This window comes from Rhinoderma darwinii, chromosome 2 (assembly GCF_050947455.1).
Source record: "Rhinoderma darwinii isolate aRhiDar2 chromosome 2, aRhiDar2.hap1, whole genome shotgun sequence".
In the NCBI taxonomy this organism is placed as follows: Eukaryota; Metazoa; Chordata; class Amphibia; order Anura; family Rhinodermatidae; genus Rhinoderma; species Rhinoderma darwinii.
This window is the reverse complement of record NC_134688.1, coordinates 27,923,884-27,940,938: the sequence shown is the minus strand read 5'-3', so window position 1 is coordinate 27,940,938 and position 17,055 is coordinate 27,923,884. Positions and strand designations below refer to the sequence as shown.

The 17,055-nt window shown below is 42.9% G+C and overlaps 1 protein-coding gene across 1 annotated transcript in view; it reads left to right on the top strand.

The window, feature by feature from the left end:
* MAML2 (mastermind like transcriptional coactivator 2) overlaps positions 1 to 17,055 on the top strand; it is a 156,856-nt gene that overhangs the window by 775 nt on the left and 139,026 nt on the right. The window contains exon 2 of the mRNA XM_075851509.1: positions 663 to 1,214. Coding sequence (XP_075707624.1) covers positions 798 to 1,214 — 417 coding nt within the window. The 5' untranslated portion in view covers positions 663 to 797. The remainder of the gene's footprint in view (positions 1 to 662; positions 1,215 to 17,055) is intronic.

Below are 17,055 nucleotides of genomic sequence, written 5' to 3'. Positions count from 1 at the left end.
AGCTGGGTAATAATCCTTGTTGGATTTCCCCATTGTAAATCAATTTAATTTTTGCATTATTGCTCTTTAGTAATTGTGTGGCAATAACCGCCAGTGACCAAGGAGATTTTTCTGGCCCATGGGACTGTTGACTCGTCCTCTTATATCAAAAATATATTCAGTTATAATCTGCCGATTTATCTGATCCTGGGAAAGCTGGATGACAACCACTATGGCTGCCATTACTTCTCCTACCAGGGTTGTCACTCATCTTTCTCAGAGTGAAGGCAAATCTAAAAAAAAGTATATACATTCCTCTTGTACTGCACATTTGCCATTCAGGATTTAAGGAAAGCTGAGTGAGAACCAATATTCCGCCATGCCCACTCCTATGGTCACCCGACTTTTACAGATCCCTGAACTACAAATCAGCAGGGTTAATTTATAACCTGCCCCTCTATGGCTGCAGATTACCCCATCAGGTGTATAAGAAAGCTGGGTCATATCCCTGTGATCCATATTGGGTGTCACCCAGCTTTTCTAGAAACAGATATAACTTTGAAACGGCTGATAGAATTTTGAACGATAATATTTTTTATTTTTGGGGTGTCGATGGGAATTGGTGACCACTTTTGGGTGCTGTATACCCTCTCGTGATACCTTTGAATTATTTTCCCTTTTAGGACTCGATCACTTTGGATAAATCCGTTTCCCGGAACGTCTCCCGTCTGTCATCTCCTCCATTGATGTTGCAATAAGGATAAAATATTAACCATCTGTAATCGAATCAAGTCCCAGGAAAGCGTGCCTCCGGAATAATGGGGGAAACAGCCCCCCCTCAAGCCCCGGCGGGGAGTCTCGCAATTGGAGTATCTAACGTGGGTCTGCTCGGCGGTGGTACGGTGGCTCCCCGATTGCACAGCGCTATAGTTGAGCGGTTGCGGGCTCGAATAGCGGTGTGTCGCCAACATCACCTGAACTGCGAGGGTCGCTATGAACGCAGCAGGGCGGAAAGTTCTGATCGAGAGCGGGAGAACACCCTGCAGCTGCTGACCCTCGTCCAGCATGGCCAGGGCTCTAGAAAAGGCAGCAAACATAGCAAAAGCTCATGTGCTGCACCCCCCGACTACCGCCACCATCAGCAGCCGCAACTGCGCGGTGACGACGGCAATGACATTAATGGAGGCCAGCAAGCGTCTAATGGACTGGGACAAAGAAACTCGGCTCTTATCGCAGTAAGTAACACAATCCATAAGTCCTATACATGCCACATATTTATTCTTGGTCATAGAGTACAGGGGGCCCCATAAGAAGAATCAGACTGGTGCCCCCTGGTGCTGGTTTATGGTATTACACCCTCTATCTATCGCATAACTATGGTCGGGGGCCTGTTTCCCCATCTCTTTGCAGGGCATTTTTTCACACACGATTTATCCTATTGAAGAACGACCCTTAAAATCTGTGTATTATGAATTTCATTTGCATTCCTGTATCATCCAGTCGTTGCAAAAAAACGGATAGTGTGAACTCTACCTTACAATTCCCTTGGTTCTGCATTGCTACTTTTACTCTACTTTTTTTGACCGCAAAAATACTGGAACTTGTGTCAGAAACCTAAAAAAATGTAGTGTAAATAGAGCCGAAGAGATTTATCGGGTGCTGCTGTTACTTGGAAACCGTCAACAAGCTGCCGTTGACGGATCTGTCAGTCTTAGTAGGTGTTTGTGGTTAGTATTTTGGGTGCATTATGGTATCCTGCTGAGAATGGGACTGGCTCATAATAACCTAATAAACTCTGGCTGCCGACTGGTCCATTAAAAGGGGAATCTGGTTAGACCGCGCATAACCGAGCGTCTTTTTCCAGATGACCCAGTGCATTACACATTGCAGCAGAAATTCTGACACTTCCCCAGATGTTTACAGCTGATCTGGGGGTGGGGGGCACCAGTAAGATATCCCCCACTCCCCAACATGAGACATCACAAATGAAAACGGATTCTCCAAACTAAACATCCCCTTTTAAGCTACACAAACTATAATTACAATAATCAGCAGGTAACCCCAAAAAAAACTATCACTGGAATCCATGAGCCAATTTTACTTTTTTTATATATATATATATATATATATATATATAGTGGCCTGGGACCAAAAACTATCATAGACATTAACAGAAAACCCCAAAAAGTTAGACACCATTAGCATATTTCTAGGTGTGTTGGGTACCTTGCTCCTGGGATTTGTCTAGTTCTGAGGCAACCTGCTTGTTGATGGTTTCCATGTAGATGTCGATTTTTTATTTTTGTTTTATTTTTTGAAAGAATACAGAAGTGTACGTCAAAAGCAGTGAAAACCGCAAAAGAGACAATAAATATATAGTACAATTTATATTTCTAGACGATATAGCCAGAGTTTATCAAACACGGCGCTTAAGTACATTTTGGGTTCCGTATCAGTAAAGATATGGAACATACATTGTTTGGTTGCAGTCTCTCTTATAGTATATTGCCATATATTCTATAGGATGCTTTGGCCTGTACGGTTTGTGTAACAGAGAGCGTATTATTACTCAGCCGGGACGTAAGGATCTAAATTTCATTTTCATCGGCTTGTTATAATACAATATCGGCTTCCCAAGAATTCCTTCAGGGCCGTCTATTTACCATTGAGTGAATTCTACATTGAATTTTTTCTAATTCTTCTTCTTATTCTCCGTTAAGAATATCCTCTCGGCCACTCATTTACATAATTTTATACATAGGGCATAGCCGGCATTAGAGCAAACAAACCGCCCCTGCCATAGGGGGCAGTAATGTAGCAGTTCTTGTAGGTGAAGGGATTCTCCCTTAAATCAATTTGATACCAAAATTCGCGAAATGTTGTTAATAGCTGTTTTAGGCTTTATTCAGACGAACGGGAAAAACGTCCGTGCAACGCGCGTGATTTGCACGCGCGTTGCACGGACCTATATTAGTCTATGGGGCCGTGCGGACATGTCCGTGATTTTAACTCAGCGTGAGTCCGCTGAAAAAAAGTCACGACATGTCCGTTCTCTGGGCGTTTTGCGCGAATCACGCACCCATTGAAGTCAATGGGTGCGTGAAAACAACGCATGCCGCACGGAAGCACTTCCGTGGGACGCGCGTCATTCGCGCAACAGCTGTCAAAAGGATGAATGAAAACAGAAAAGCACCACGTGCTTTTCTGTTTACAAACATCCAAACGGAGTGTCATTTTGATGGCGGCTGCGTGAAAAGCACGCAGCCGCGCATCATATGCTGCAGCCACACGGAGCTGTTAAGTGGCTTTTGCGCACGCAAAACACCGTGTTTTTGCGTGCGCACAAACTCCATGCTCGTGTGAACCCAGCCTTAGAGTGATTTGCAGTGTTTCTAGAATTTCTTCCCTGTGTCCCCCTTGATGCTGCCTCTAATCTGTGCTGCTGGGGGAGGGGCTTTGAACAGAATCATGGTCCTTCCCCCTCTGGCAGCTGACCATGTATTCCCTTTTTAGTTTCCTATCCAGCTTTACAATCCTAACAAGCTGAAAGTAGGTGTCTACTCATCTATACTGCCATGCTACTGCAGAGGCTCTGCTCCTTCCCTGACAAGCAGGCCAGAAAGCTATTTATATTGGCTGCTCTGCAATATGAAGGATCCATTTTCAAATGAAATCCAATAAATCCTGACGGATACTATTGACTTATAATGGGGTCTGTCAGGTTTCCATTAGGGTTCCAATGTTTTTTTTATGACAAGAATAGTACTGCAGACTACGCTATTCTTGTCAAAAACACCAGGATCTTGATGGAACGCAGCACCAATGTGAACAGAGCCTAAATTGTGCTGAGTACTTGCCACTTCCCTTCCGATCACTCCTCTTGGAAGCGCCTAAAAAATGCATGTGGCGACAGTGAGCATGGCAGAAAGCTCCTCCCAGTGTAAAAAGTATGCAAAAACTGTCCTCCATCCTGAGGCATGATGGGAGTAAAATTCAGAATATAAAAATAGTATCTAGCTAAACCAATTTTTTTTTTTTTTAAATGTGTTTGCATGTAATTTAATTTAGGAATAATTCCTGTACCATTGTTGTTGTTATCAGATGGAACTGGAAATTCTTTTTAATTTAGCAATTTTTTTAATTTTGTTTTATGCTGTTTTGGTAAACCTGCCATCTTGGAAACAATGTCTTGAGTGTTCCTCTGATTTATTTGGGCTGTTTTTACGTTCATGAAGTAAAAACGGAATAATGCAAAGTGATGTAGTGATGAGTGATTCTCGTCATTGGTTTCCCTATGAGCTGACACGGGACGGAGCTGTCACGTCCATGATAGACACTATGCCGGCCCAGAGAGTTGATCTCCACAAATGTATTCATGTAACGTGACTCGTCATTCGCTAGGAATTTTCATTTTTTTCACAAGAAAATGAGGTCTCTTATTTAAAGTGCAGCTCCACTTTGGTTAAATAAGTAGACAAGTCCTTCAAGTGGGTCTCTGGAACTATATAAATACAGCTTAATGGGCTTGTCTGGTTTAGAAAACCCATTTCCCAAAACCCTATTCTATATAAATACGAGAGGGGGGGGGGATTCAGGACACTCACCGATTAGTCTCTCACTCTCTGGAGGACCCGGTACATCGGTGCATTACATAAACCGTTCATTGGTTTTAATAGGAACTTTGTAATACTTTATTTTCCCTGTGGTGGCGCTGCAGAGGAATTGAACACCTTTTGCCAGGATTCCCCGCACATTACAGCTGATTGCATCCTGTGATGATCTTATTTTTATGGGGGTCATTCTAACAAAATGGGATGGTCCACGGTGGAGAACACCTTTTTAAGTTTTATATTTACATATGGGAAATTAGTTGCAGATATTTTACGGAAAAATCTATTTTGTACAAGTACAGCATGTGCAGGGACTTCTGCAAGCCCCATTCAGATGAACAGGACAGAAATGTCTGCAACAAATCTGCCGCGTGTGGACGTACCCTTAAACTACTGAATAGACATTCTCCAATTTACTAATATACTATGTAATGTATGTAAAGAGCTAATATCAGGGGGGGGGGGGCACCACGTGTGTGTGTGTGTGTGTGTGTGTGTGTGTGTGTGTGTGTGTGTGTGTGTGTGTGTGTGTATATAATGATTATGTATCTATGTGTGTGTACATGTGTATTATTAGATCTATTTATTTCTTTATATACGCACTAGGGATGTCACGATATCAGAATTTGGACTTCGACACCGGTACTTTGTGTAGTATTGCGATACTCGATACCAAAACGATACTTTTACCAACAGTAATAAAAAAAATTAAAGTTCTTCCATTTTCTGATGTGAGGCGCGAGGTGTAATGAATTTTGAACCTCCGTGTGCCTCACATCAATAGTAATTAACCCCATGTTCCTCAGTCATAATGGACAACATTGAGTTAATGTATGAGGTACATGATGGGGTTAATTACTATTAATGTGAGGCACATGGAGGTTAAATTCATCATCACACCTCGCGCCTCACGTTAAGGGCTGATTCAGACGTGCGTGGCGTTTTTGCGCACTTAAAACACGCAGCGTTTTGCCTGCGCAAAAGCCACTTTCCTGCTCCGTGAGGCAGCATCATATGATGCGCGGCTGCGTGGTTTTCGCGCAGCCGCCATCATTATGACACGCCATTCGGATGTTTGTAAACAGAAAAGCACGTGGTGCTTTTCTGTTTACATTCATCCTTTTGACAGCTGTTGCGCGAAACAGGCAGTTCGCACGGAAGTGCTTCCGTGCAACCTGCGTGGTTTTCACGCACCCATTGACTTCAATGGGTGCGTGATGTGCGAGATATTGACCATGTCGCGCTTTTTGCGCAGTGGACAAACGCTGCGCAAAAAGCACGGACTGTCTGTACTGCCCCATAGACTTGTATTGGTCTGTGCGTGGCGCGTGAAAACCACGCGGCCTGCACGGACGCAATACACGTTCGTGTGAATCCAGCCTAAGTGAAAGAAAGCAGATTTTTATTTTATAACCGCGTAAACCTAAATGACGCTATAAATGTGTTATTACGGTCGCGACGATACCGAATATGTGTATATTTTATGTATTGAGACTTTTATTTTAATGTTTATTGTAATGTGTGTGTGTTTTTTTTATTTAACATTACTTTTAGTTATAATTTTGACTTTTTTATTTTTAAACTTCAATGTACTGGCATATATCTATACACTGATAGTACACAGGCAGTTGTTAGGACATACCTAAGTAGGAAATATGGTCAGACAGCCCTGGGGTCCTTCAATGGACCCTGTGCTGTCTGCCCATATATGGTATGTCCCTCGATCGTGTCACAGGAATTCCCTGTGACGCGATCTAAAGGGCAACCCCCCCCCCCCTTCTCGGTTTCCCCTGAATGCTGAGGTCAGCTTTGTTTGCATCATTCAGGGGAATAATGGCGGAGATGAGAAGCAGGCACTGAAGACAGAACATGGGTGTGTTTTGCAGTGCGCCCGCCATGTTTTGTCTTCAGTGCCACCGCTCATTAGTGCAGTGCCGGCCACATCACAGCGTGCCGACCACGCGCACACACTTGTCGGTACTCAGGAGCGGGGCAATGCCTGTATTACACAGCCACAGCCCCGCTCTCATACATTCATGTTTTACTATACTAAGCTGAGCGGCCGCACAGCTTAGTACCAAAATACATGAAATAACGGTATCAAACCGTTTGAGACTGCACGGTATCGAAACAGTATCGAAGTTTCAATGCATCCCTAATACACACATATATACATAGTGAAGCCATAACCTTTACCCATTGCCACCACAGTCATTTTTGTTCTTCCTCCCCGGCTTCCAAAAGCCATAACTTTTGTTCGTATTCCATCAACATATTTGCAGCACCAGTTCTATTTTTTTAATGGCACCATTTATTGTACCATATGATGTACTGGGAAACTAAAGCAAAAATTCTTTGTGGGGTGTAATGAAGAAAAAAAATTCCGCCATTGTTTTTGGGGTTTAGTTTTTACGGCTTTCAACGTGTGGTAAAAACGACAGAATAACCTTATTCTGCTGGTTAATACCAATACGGCCATACAAACCTTTTTATGTTTTACAAAGAAAAAAAATTATACATTTTTTTTTGTACAGTGTTCACCCTGTGGGTTAAAGAGGATCTGTCAGTAGTTTAGTAATGCCCAATCTCCTAGATAATCTAATAGGCGCTGTCACACTGATAATACTAGTGAAAATTGTGTCCCCAAAAAATTAGTATTTTAAAAGCTATGCGCTTTTTAAAAAAAAGAAATGCAAATGAGGCTATACTAGCCAAGTGGGAGGTAACCGCAGCGATTCTCCTGAGGTGGCGCTACCTCACGGCCTCTGACACTGTCCTATCAGCATGAAGCTGCTTCACACAGTGTGAGAGACTGCCTCATGCACACGACCGTAGCCGTGTGCACGGCCGTGATTTTCGGGTCGGCCGGCTGCGGACTGTCAGCCGCAGGCCGCCCGCAAATCGTGGGACATGCACATGGCCGCGGCCATTGTTTTCAATGAGCCCGGACCGCAGAACCGGGCCGTAATAAGACATGCCCATTCTTTCTGCGGTCCGGGCTCCCGGGCCGTGCACGGACCGCAAAAACTACGGTCGTGTGCACGGCCCCATAGAGAAGAATGGGGCCGCAATTCTCCCGTGGATTTTCGGGGGAATTGCGGCCGCAAAAACACGGTCGTGTGCATGAGGCCTTAGGCTGGAGGGAAGGGGGATCACTTCAAATAGCCATATCTCCGGCTGTGGACCACCTAGAACAGTGACTTTTACGGACGCAGCGATACCAATTATGTTTTATATTACTGTAGGGGGAAATTTGAAAATATATATTTTTTTAACTTTGGATATTTTTTTTTTGTTTGTACACTACTAAAAACTTTATTTACGTTTTTAAAAAATGTTAAAGTCCCCACAAGCGATTGTTTGATCAATGGTACAATACAATGCAATACTAATCTATTGCAGTGATTTGCGCTATTTACCGGCTTGCCTCTGGCAGGCCTTAATAGGAGCAGAAAGATGGCAGACGTAAGGACCTTCTTTAGGCCCTCAGGCTACCATGACAACCATTGACACCTGGCAATTGCATGGTGGGCGGGACTATGGGGTGACAGAGGGCCTCTCCTCTTTTTAATGGCTCAGATAGCAACTGCAGCATCTGAGTGGTTAAACAATCAAGATCGTAGTTATTTCCGATCCCAGTTGTTACAGTGAAGTGTCAGCTGTAACATATATCCGGCACCCGCTGACTAAGGTGTGGACTCAGCCCGTGAGTCCACTCCATATACCCCCTTTCTGGCCATGACATACAGTTGCATCAAATGTTGGGAAGGGGTTAAAACCACTGACCGGTGAAGTGAATAATATTGATAATCTGGTTACAATGGCGCCTGACAAGGGGGGGGGGGGATATATTAGGCAGCAGGTGATCAGTCAGTTCTTGAAGTTGATGTGATGGAAGCAGGAAAATGGGTAAGTGTAAGAATCTGAGCGACTGTGACAGGGACCAAATTGTGAGGTCTAGTCGACTGGGTCAGAACATCTCCAAAATGGCCGGTCTTGTGGGGTGTTCCCGGTAAGCTGTGGTAAACCCTACCAAAAGAAGGCGGCCTGGTCTGATAAATCACACTTTCGTTTACATCATGTGGACGGCCGGGTGCGTGTGCGTCGCTTACCTGAGGAAGAGATGGCACCAGGATGCATTATGGGAAGAAGACAAGCCGGCGGAGGCAGTGTGATTCTCTGGACAATGTTCTGCTGGGAAACCTTGGGTCCTGGCATTCATGTGGAGGTGACACGTACCACCTACCTAAACATTGCTGCAGACCAAGTACCCTCCTTCATGGTAATGATATTCCCTGATGGCAGTGCCCTCTTTCAGCAGGATAATGCGTCCAGCCACACTGCAAAAATTGTTCAGGAATGGTTTGAGGAAATAACAAAGAGTTTATATACACCTATATTACAGGAGGGCTCGAAACGCGTAAACTGCTTTATGTAAGTAAAGCAGAACACCTATATAAAAATAAATACAGCACATATTTATATATGAATAAGTAACACCTTTTATTAATTTATCTATTTAAAATCACATAAAAAGCAGCAAGACATATACACCCATCGTACCCTTCCCTGTTTTTGTCCCAATGGTTTATATAATATGCAATATACACAATGTTATCCTGTATTGAAGTGCATGAAATGTATATAATGAAATGTCTATAAAGCAAAGTATATACCGGGACAGTTAAGTTATCCTATAATAAAGTGCATGTAATGTATACATACATTGCTAACAATAATGGCTCCACAGTAGAAAAGACACAATAGTGCGCTAAAAGCACATAAATTCACCACACCAGAGGGGATATATCCAGCAATAATCACAGCCTAAGGCCCCATGCACACGACTAGCGATGTCACGATACCAGGATTTGGATTTCGATACCGATACTTCGTGTAGTATTGCGATTTTGACACCAAAACGATACCTTGCCAACAGTAATAAAAAAAATAAAAAAAAGTTCTTCCATTTTCTGATGTGAGGTGCGAGGTGCGATGATGAATTTAACCTCCACGTGCCTCACATTAATAGTAATTAACCCCATCATGTTTCTCAGTCATAATGGGTTAATGTGTAAGGTACATGATGGGGTTAATTACTATTAATGTGAGGCACATGGAGGCTAAATTCATCATCACACCTCGTGCCTCACAATAAGGGTATGTGCACACAACCTATTTTCAGACGTAATGGAGGCGTTTTACGCCTCAAATAACTCTTGAAAAGACGGCTCCAATACGTCTGCAAACATCTGACCATTGCCTGCAATGGGTTTTACGATGTTCTGTGCAGACGTGGTGTAATTTTACGCGTCGCTGTCAAAAGACGGCGTGTAAAATTACGCCCGCGTCAAAGAAGTGCAGGACACTTCTTGGAACTTATTTGGAGCCGTTTTTCATTGACTCCAATGAAGAACAGCTCCAATTACGTCCGTAAAAGACGCCGCGAAAAACGCGAGTACATGCAAAAACTTCAAATTCAGGAGCTGTTTTCTCCTGAAAACCGCTCCGTAATTTCAGACGTATTTTGCGCTGTTGTGTGAACATACCCTAAGTGAAAGAAAGCAGTTTTTATTTTTCTACAGCGTACACTTCATAAATGACGCAAAAAATTGTTGTGCAGGTTATTACGGCCGCACCAATAGCGAATATGTGTATGTTTTATGTATTGAGACTTATTTGAATGTTTATTGTAAAAAAAGGTGTATGTGTATTTTTTTATTTTATTTAATATTACTTTATGTTTTTACTTTATTCTTAAACTTTAATGTACTGGCATATATCAGATTTATGCCAGTACATTAGCCGGTGTATGTATAGTACACGGGGAGTTGTTAGGACATACCTAGGTATGCCCTAACAACAGGAAATATGGTAAGACAGCCCTGTGGTCCTTCAATGGACCCTGGGCTGTCTGCCCATATATGGTATGGCCCTCAATCGCGTCACAGGAATTCCCCCCTTCTCATTTACCCCTTGAATGCTGCGGTGGTGGTCAGCTGTGATCGCAGCATTCAGGGGAATAACGGCGGAGATGAGAGGTTTCTCTGACCTCCGCCGTTATAGAGCGGGGCTGCGGCTGTGTAATACAGCCATTGACCCGCTCCTGACATAAGTGCGCGCGCGGTCAGCATGAGGAGATGCGGCCGGCGCTGCACTGATAAGCACTGAAGACTGAACATGGGGTGTTTTGCAGTGCGCCCGCCATGTTCTGTCTTCAGTGCTGCCACTCATTAGTGCAGCGCTGGCCGCATCGCATCATCCTGACGGCGCACACTTGTCAGGACTCGGGAGCAGAGCAATGGCTGTATTACACAGCCGCAGCCCCGCTCCCATACATTTATGTGTTCCTATACTAAGCTGTGCGGCCGCGCAGCTTAGTATTGAAATACATGAAACAACGGTATCGAACCGTTTGGGGATGCACAGTATCGAAGCTTCGATGCATCGTGCATCCCTACACACGACTGTAAAAAAAAAACTCCATAATTACGGAGCCTTAACCATGATCCTATGTTCTAAAGCATTGAGACAGCATACAAGCTACAAGTACCGACCAGGGAGATGGCAGTGCCACAACACACGTTTCGTCGTGGCTTCTTCTGGGGTGTTTTTTTTTTTTTGTTAACATGACAAAGATCGAGTGTCTGGGATATGCTGAAAAAACAAATCCGATCCATCTTGCAGGGCTTACGGCTGTCTGTGTGAACGTCATCATGTATGTCAAAGTTTGCGACTTTTGTTCCATTTGCGCCGCTCACGGCATCTTTCTAAAAAGTGGGCAGAGCTTAGGGGTAATTTCTTCTGGTGATCGGTGGTGGTCTCTGCAGTCGGACCCCCACTGATCAGCAAGTGACAATGCATAACGATATTTTGTCATTTGCTATGACTGGGATAACCTTTTAAGTATCGTATTAACTTATTACATTTTGCTATAAAGATATTTGCCGAAGTAAAAACAGTATAAACAATGAGAGGCGGGAAACAGTTATATGATAATACCTGAGATATTAATCATACGAGGGGCTTAGCTGTCTTTCTAAAGCTGTCAATATGGGATTATTGAGTAATTTTTTTATAATGAAGGTGTTAGTAATTTTATTAGGAGTGTTTGGTTTAGGATTAGTAATATTTCTTACCACATAATGCATCTGCTCAAAGCTTTTCAGCTTTTAATAAGTCTAGTAACCCAACGCCAGCAATAAACCGATAGTATCCAAAGTAATGGACTCTTAAGAATTCAGTCCCGAGAATTTCTCTTGACTGTTGCGTTACTCCCGTTCTTTTAATTGGAGAGTGACTGGTCGGCTACAGCATTTGTTTGGTGGTCTCAGCTGCCAGTGCCTCTTAGAAACCATGGATCCATATATATTATGTATTTTAGGTGTTGGTTATGGTCTACAATAAGCATATTAAAAATAGTGCACCTACATTTCTGTTTTATAACCTGAAGAGGTCCAAAATTCTGTGCAGAATAATTTCATAATATATCTTTATAGGGGGCCGGAGCTCTGTTTCTCTGATACAGAGCTCCAAGTACTGTCACGGTGCTGGGTCTTGGGTCTCCAATCCAGACTGGGTACGATACAGTTCACAATAATAGTCAGTGGTAATGCAGAGTTCGTAGCTCTTTAAGAGTTGTACTTCAAGGAGTCACAGTGCAACAAGCTGGAATAAGAAAAAGCTTTAATTGGTTGGGTGCAGATTCTAAGGAAACCCATAGTCTTCAACCTGAACCCCTGCAAGGGGGTATGGACTTTGCTGCAAGGTGATTCCCAGGTTACGGTCCGCAGGAGAGTCCCCAAATGGCAGCTCGGCTGCGGGTGAAGGAGTACCACGACCAGAGAGAGCTGTGGTCAGATGTATTCAGTTTGGTACACAGGAGCAGAAGATCAGCCATGGTCAGTCTTATGCAGCGTTCGCTACTCAGGAGCGAAAGATCAGCTCTGGTCCGATATATGCAGAGTTCGGTACATAAGGGTGAGAGATCAGACGTGGTCAGATTTATGCAGAGTTCGCTACACAGGTGCGAGTGATCAGATGCATGCAAAATTCGGTGCACAGGAGAGCAATAGGGAAGCTGGATTACTGGCAAGCTAGAATAATCAGGCACAGGAAGCATAAAGCTGTGGGTAAATATAGGGTGGCAAATACTGTGATTGGCTACAGACCAGGGGCAATTCATAACTGATCACTAAGAGCAGCAGACACGTGGCCGTTTTGAAGCAACACTCTCTGTAGGAGAGTTGTTAAGGTGGCAAAGGAGTCCAGAGTTCGAGTCCAGGAAGTTTTGTTTCTTAAAAGGTCCTTGCTTTCCGTCACACCCATAGAGTTAAATGATAAAAGTGGCTGCCTGCTGCCACCACTAGGGGAGGCTCCAATGAAGATGGATTTATCCAACTTCTATTGAATAAAACCGTATGCAGGAAGCTTTCCTAGCGGTCACTGCAGGCAGCCAGAATTTTACCATTTTACGGTCACACTGGAAGAAGTTTGCAGGCGCTGCCTGCTGCAAAGCATCATGGTTGCAAATTTCATGACCATAAAAAAGCTATTTGGTGTTTTTTAATCACCCAGTGCTATAATTCTACAGACATGTAATGGTGTAAATATTATCTGGGAGAAATACAGTATATGTACAGTAAAATTGCTTTAATAATGGGATTCTTGTTATTCTCCAACATCTGTAGATCTATGGCTTGCCTACCTCTGCTTTATGTCATGAATGGTGGACACTATTTCCTAGGTTACAGGGTGGAGACTTTATCCTGACACTTTCTTTTTGCAAGTAATGAGATGTAAGGAGAGCCAAGTGTGGCTCACTGCCACCAATATATGTCACCTAAACTTGAGAACCACTTACTTAATACTAACTAATGTTATTTGGACCTTAATGGCAAAGAAAAGTAACGCTTTCAGAATCCTCAGACATCATCCAGGATCACCCCTCTTATTTATAAAACACCTCTTCCTGCAATTAGAAGAGGTGCGACGTGTGACCCACCCATATTTATTAGCGCTGTGTAGCACCTGTAGCCTCGCCAATAGGCGATGGGGTAACATCTGGACGCCATTAGAAGTGGAGTCACATTTTCTTCTCATCTGTGAAAAGAAGTTACTTTTTATAATAAATTACCATAAAAATGGCCTTGCCACCTACCTGACAAATATTCCGAAATCAGGTCCTTCCCTTCTAATTACAAACTTCTGTAGGAAATTATGAGGTGCCACTCCCTAATCTCTCAGAGATTCCATCTTAGTTTTCTGCTGTCAGCTACAGATTATGAAATAGGAATGACCTTTTAGACTTCTGATTTCCTTTGGGCGATCACATGGCCACCAAAAATAAAGAGTCCACCCATATCTATGCATATAATCTTTCAGCATCAAGGTAAATTGTTTTTTGTTGTTTTTTTACACCAGGTTTTAATAGTGTATGGTCTCTGCTTCAGCCATGTGAACAGCTCTGTGTCCAGATTGTGAATGAAGCAGCTCTCTCTCCCTCTCTCCTAGCAGGTTCAGAAACACCAATAAACAGCTGAGTTACATCCAGCCATTCAGCTACGCGTGACCAAATCCTGGTCTCTCTGCCAGGGACGGATAAAGATAACAGAATGCTCCTGTGCAAAAAAAGTATATGGGCCCCTTGCTCTTGAACAGCTCAGAATAGAGCTCCCGTTTTGGTCTCTTTATCCAATCCACCTTTGATCCATGGTATTCATTAGCTCTGTCCCTCATATTCAATCTAATTGACAGTAGAAAGCTACATTCAGGTTGACAATGGGCCCGCTTACCCACTATCTCTAAAGTTCACTTGTAGTCTAAAAGCATTTGAACTATGAGGGTGCAGTGACGCGTGACGAATTTGAATCGTGTTTTCTCTGCGTAAAAATACGCAGCAGAATACTTTACAATGTAATCCTTTGGGGAAAATATTCCGCAACCCAAATATATATCTCAGTTTCTTCGGTTGCTGAATATTTTTCCCATCGGATTACATTGTAAAGTTTTCCGCCTATCGTATTTTTACGCTGAGAAAATACGATTGAAATACGTCACGTGTAACTGCACACTTAGTGTAACGAAAACTTTTGACATGTCGTAGTTATATGGCAAAAGTTTTGATTGGTGAGGGTCCAAGCACTGAGACCCCCACCGATTTCTAAAATGAAGCTACAGAAGCACTTGGGTAACCAATGTGCCACTTTGTTTCTGATCGACTTTCCTCGGACTGGTGTATGGGTTCATTAGAAAATCTATGAGTCCATTCACCGCTTGCTCGACTTTCCGAGGAAAACCGATCCGAAACGAAGAGGCCCAGTGTTCACCTGAGCACTTCTGCCACTTAGTTTTAGCGATTGGTGGGGATCTCAGTGCTCGGACCCCCACCAATCATAACTTCTGACAGGTCACTATGACATGTCAAAAGATTTTTAATGTTTAGTTACCCTTTTAATGTATTAAATACAGACATAGATATATTCTATTTAGACCTCATGCACATGGTTACACTTGGAATCTGTGTTCAATGGATTTGTAATGAACCACCTATATCCTGCTTTTGGCACATATTGTACACCTCAAATTTTATATGGATTCACAGGAGCACCAAATGGTGAGTGCTCATGGGACATTACTAAGGAACCCTGGGTTTTGATGTACCGCTCTTCAAGGTCTGTGCACGCGGCTTTGTTTTTATCCTATTAACATTAACAAGGCTTTTATAGACACTTGTGACATTTCGATCAGATATGGTAGAGGTCCAACTGACGGGACCTTCAACATACCAAAAAAAGGGAATGCTCAGCATGTGTAGTCACGCTCTACTGTAGTGGACGGGTAATATAGACACAGCCGAGCATGCTCACCACTGTTTCTGCATCTCCCATTCATTGTAACAGAGAGCGATTGCTCACGAGCTACAACCTCTTCCCCGGGAATGAGGGACCGGCACCCCTGTTTTTAGACATCATCCAATCAATATGTCATAAATGTCTGTAAACCTGTTTTGAATTGGTATAATCAGATTCAAAGCAACGCTGATCGAAAATCTGAGTGGAACTTCTTTAAAAGTGAGGCAGCCGTAGGAAAGATGTTTCTATCCCATAACTAGATTTTGATATTTTTATTTTTTTAAACTACGGGGTGTAGGTGTACCAACCAAAATATGGAAGTAACAGATAACATGGTCCATACTTGAATTGTTCTCCTCTTCCATTTTGCCTTCACCCGGCTACCTTGTGGTTATTGTAGCAATATGATTGTGTGGGAAAATGCATTTCCTAAATGGCGTTCTTCACATTCCTGAAACGTGTTGTTACATCTGCATTCCGTTTCATTGCCTGTTCTTTAACTCACGCAGTGCTGGGGTGCCCACACATCCTCTTACGCTCATTGATTTATTTCAATACATGATATCGATTATAGACATAGATATATTCTAGGGTAAGTAATATTTGTGCATAATAGTTAATGGATTAATGTTTTGCATGTTAATTCACTTGACAAACCACTTATAAAGGAAACCATGATATAGCACAGTCTATAAAACATATTTTAATTCTAAAATGAGAAATGTCACCAAATTCCTCTACCCAGATTAAAGGGGCTCTCTGCTTTGGACGATCCCTACTTGTTAGAAGGATTGCTTGACAATAAGCTATTTACAAAATGTCCCGCTGCTGTGACCCCCATCGATCAGCTGTAATCTTTGGGGAAACCTGGCAGTAAGTGTTCAATTTCTCTGCAGCGCCACCACACTGGAAATTAAGCATTGCACAGTGTCCATTCATATCAATGAGTTATCTGTCTAATGCAGGACCGGATGGGTCCTCCAGAGTGAGAGACCATCTTCGGAACTGCTCCCCACTCTGATAAATGGGATACAAATCCTGAACAGAGGACCCCCTCTATCCTTCATAGGGTATAACAAAAATTGGGTTTTCTAAACAAGAAAACCCCTTTATGGTTGTACCTTAAAGTGACCCCTAGTCAAAGGTTCACTTTTAATAAAATGTCAAGGGCAGAGCAGCTGTATTCAGCACGCCCATTTTATTTCTATGAAAATCAATTTTAACATCAGGCTACCTCTTGCCCCACATAGGACATAGGGTCGAAACAAAGCCTCTAGAGACTGTGCTAGTTCCTAATATTAGACATTAGCACAGTCTCCTCTATGGCGCATGGTGGGCATAGGATTGTGACGTCATTCACCAGCGTCTGCTCAGCCACTTCACAGTGGAAGGACAGGTTATAGAGATCCATCGCTCTACTCGGTTGGTATATACTTTACTGTGTTTTACTATAAAGTGCTATGTCTTACATGCTAAATGCAAAGTACAGTCAGAGTTTAACCATTCAAGTTGCTTAGGTCCAAAATTCTGTACTGATTAATTTCATAAAATATCTGTATAGGGATCAGAGAAGCTTTTTGCAGACATGAAGCTCCAAATCCCCTGCTAAGCAT